A 2,354-nucleotide genomic window follows, 5' to 3' on the forward strand; every position below is an offset into this window, starting at 1 on the left:
AATTCAAAACTTTTCCGTGACTTTCCAGAGACTTTTCTTGCAAAACGTGCCTGATATTTTTGTTTTAAACTGTTTAAACATAATTTCAAACAAAACATCACATCGATGCATATAAAGGCTACGTTAGGTCAACAGATAATAAATTTGTCATTATGTTACGTAACGTGGAGGGTTATCCACCGATGATTACTGGAACAATTTCATGAGACAAAATTCCAAGATTCCAAGAAAGATTTTTATGAACTTGAATTTTTCCAGGCCTCAAAAATGTGCATGCAAAATTCCATGACTTTTCCAGGTTTTTCATGACTGTGGGAACCCTGTATTTAGTCTACAAGTCAGGATATGAGCGCAAAATCAGTTTTAAGTACCTCGTTTATGTGTCCGTTTTCTTCCCTGATGTTTTGGCAGATTCTGGGCAATTTGAGATCACAAACATTTTTTTGATTAGCACACCTCAGGTGGTGACATGGTGATGCAATGGTTAACACTGTCACACTCACATGTCCTGCATGTCTCCCTGCTTCAACACAGCTGAATGAAATGATCAGCTCGTTATGAAGAAGCTTCGACTGAAATCTGAAATCTGAATCAGCTGTTAGAGCAGGCAGAGATCTGAAACATGCAGAACCTCGTATGGAAGGAATTATCTGCCATAGATCTCATTTAAATGCATGTGAAGGAGGATTTTTTAAAACTCTCACAGGGTGTTAAGTTGCTCTTTAAACCAACAGGAAGACTGTCCTGAACTGAAAGGGTTAAGTTTGTCCGTCCATGTGTCCCTGAGCGAGTTAATGAACGCTCCACCTGCTGTGGATGAAAGATCGTCAGCTAAATTAATGATGTAAGATGTAACATGAAAACCAGCCGGTGTTGATTTAGCTGCTGTAGCACTTTAAGTTGATGCTGCTCAAATATTACATGTTATTATGTGTCAGTACTGTATTTATGTATTTATGTATTTATGTATTTATGTATGTATGTGACTCAGAATGTCAGTCTGTATATATAACAACATGCATATCATCCGTGTTTTAATGTACTCTTGTTGTCAATAAATACAAACAGAACAAATACAGTAAAAAAACAAAAATGTTTGTAAAATATTTGGCTCCCAGTGTGAAGATTATCTTGTTAACCCTTTGGAACCTGAATAAACTGGCTTTCAAAAATATGGGAAGGAGGTAATCAGCAACTTAAGAGGCAACGATCCGAAAATTAGCAAGAATTTAGTATTAAAAAAATAGAAAAGAGAAAAAAGCACGAGAAGATAAGAAAGATTACTACTCAAAATAAAAAAAATTAAAATTTAAAATGTAAAATGTAAAAATAAATAATCTAACGAACAAAACCAAAAATTGGTCAAAATGCTAAAATATATATTAATTCTGTAAAATTGGGGCACTCAGTGGCTCAGTTGGTAGAGCGGACGGCCCATGTACAAAATGAATAAATCTGAATGCAAATAAAGTGGTTTTGATCCAGGTGTCAAAGGGTTAATTTTTAACAGTAGAAATAATTACTTACAGCAGTTACATTAAAACAAAGGCACAGTTGCACCACACATAAAGGCAGTTAGTGGGATCCACCCTGAATCTGTTGGGATAATCCTGATTTTTGTTTTATTTTAGGTAACTTTAACCTATGAAAAACAAATCGAAGATTTAATTCAGATCAAAACCAAGTTTGGATTATTCGCTTTTGAAAAACTGGGTCCTGGTTATTTGCTTGATGTCTGGTTAGCGACGTTTGTCAACTTTAGCAGGTAGTTAGGAAACATTTTGTGTTCAAATTCAAAGAACAATAAGAGTCAGATCTCATCTATGACGGTTAAAAACCCGTTTTGACTCCCTGAAAGTAGTGCCTGACTGTAGACGGCGACGCGGCGTCTGGTCGGAGCTCAGACTGAATTCGGCGTGTTTCTGTTGTACGTCTGCTCCCACACCACCGTCCTGCAGATGCAGAAGAAATCCCACAGGTTGCAGAGGACGCCGCGGTCAAACGGGTTCTCCTCGTCCCCGCAGTTCTTCAGGTACGAGATCCTGTGACGGGACATGAACTCCCAGGTGGTGCAGTTGATGGAGACCAGATAGAGGTGGCAGCCCAGCAGCAGCCCCACCACCACGGAGAAAACGCCCACGACCGCCAGCGCCGCCAGCAGGAACCCGTTCACTCTGAACCACACCTCCCAGGTGACGCTCGCAGAGATGCCAGACCTGGAAGACAAAGGCCAGGGTTAAGGACTATTATTATTATCACTATTATCTTTATATATATATATAACATATACAAGAGACTTTACAATCGCACATGTAAAACATAAATCTGTTGGACAAAAAACAAACAAATACAAA

The 2,354-nt window shown here is 38.6% G+C and overlaps 1 protein-coding gene across 1 annotated transcript; it reads right to left on the reverse strand.

Moving 5' to 3' along the window:
- Positions 1–1,404: 1,404 nt before the first annotated feature.
- LOC121964807 (palmitoyltransferase ZDHHC12-A-like) lies at positions 1,405–2,216 on the reverse strand (the record flags this gene model as incomplete). Its single annotated transcript, XM_042514993.1, has 1 exon — positions 1,405–2,216. A coding segment is annotated over one exon (316 nt), but the record flags the coding sequence as incomplete, so codon positions are not given.
- Between the last annotated feature and the right edge of the window lie 138 nt (positions 2,217–2,354).

This window comes from Plectropomus leopardus, unplaced genomic scaffold, assembly GCF_008729295.1.
Source record: "Plectropomus leopardus isolate mb unplaced genomic scaffold, YSFRI_Pleo_2.0 unplaced_scaffold17252, whole genome shotgun sequence".
NCBI lineage: Eukaryota > Metazoa > Chordata > Actinopteri > Perciformes > Serranidae > Plectropomus > Plectropomus leopardus.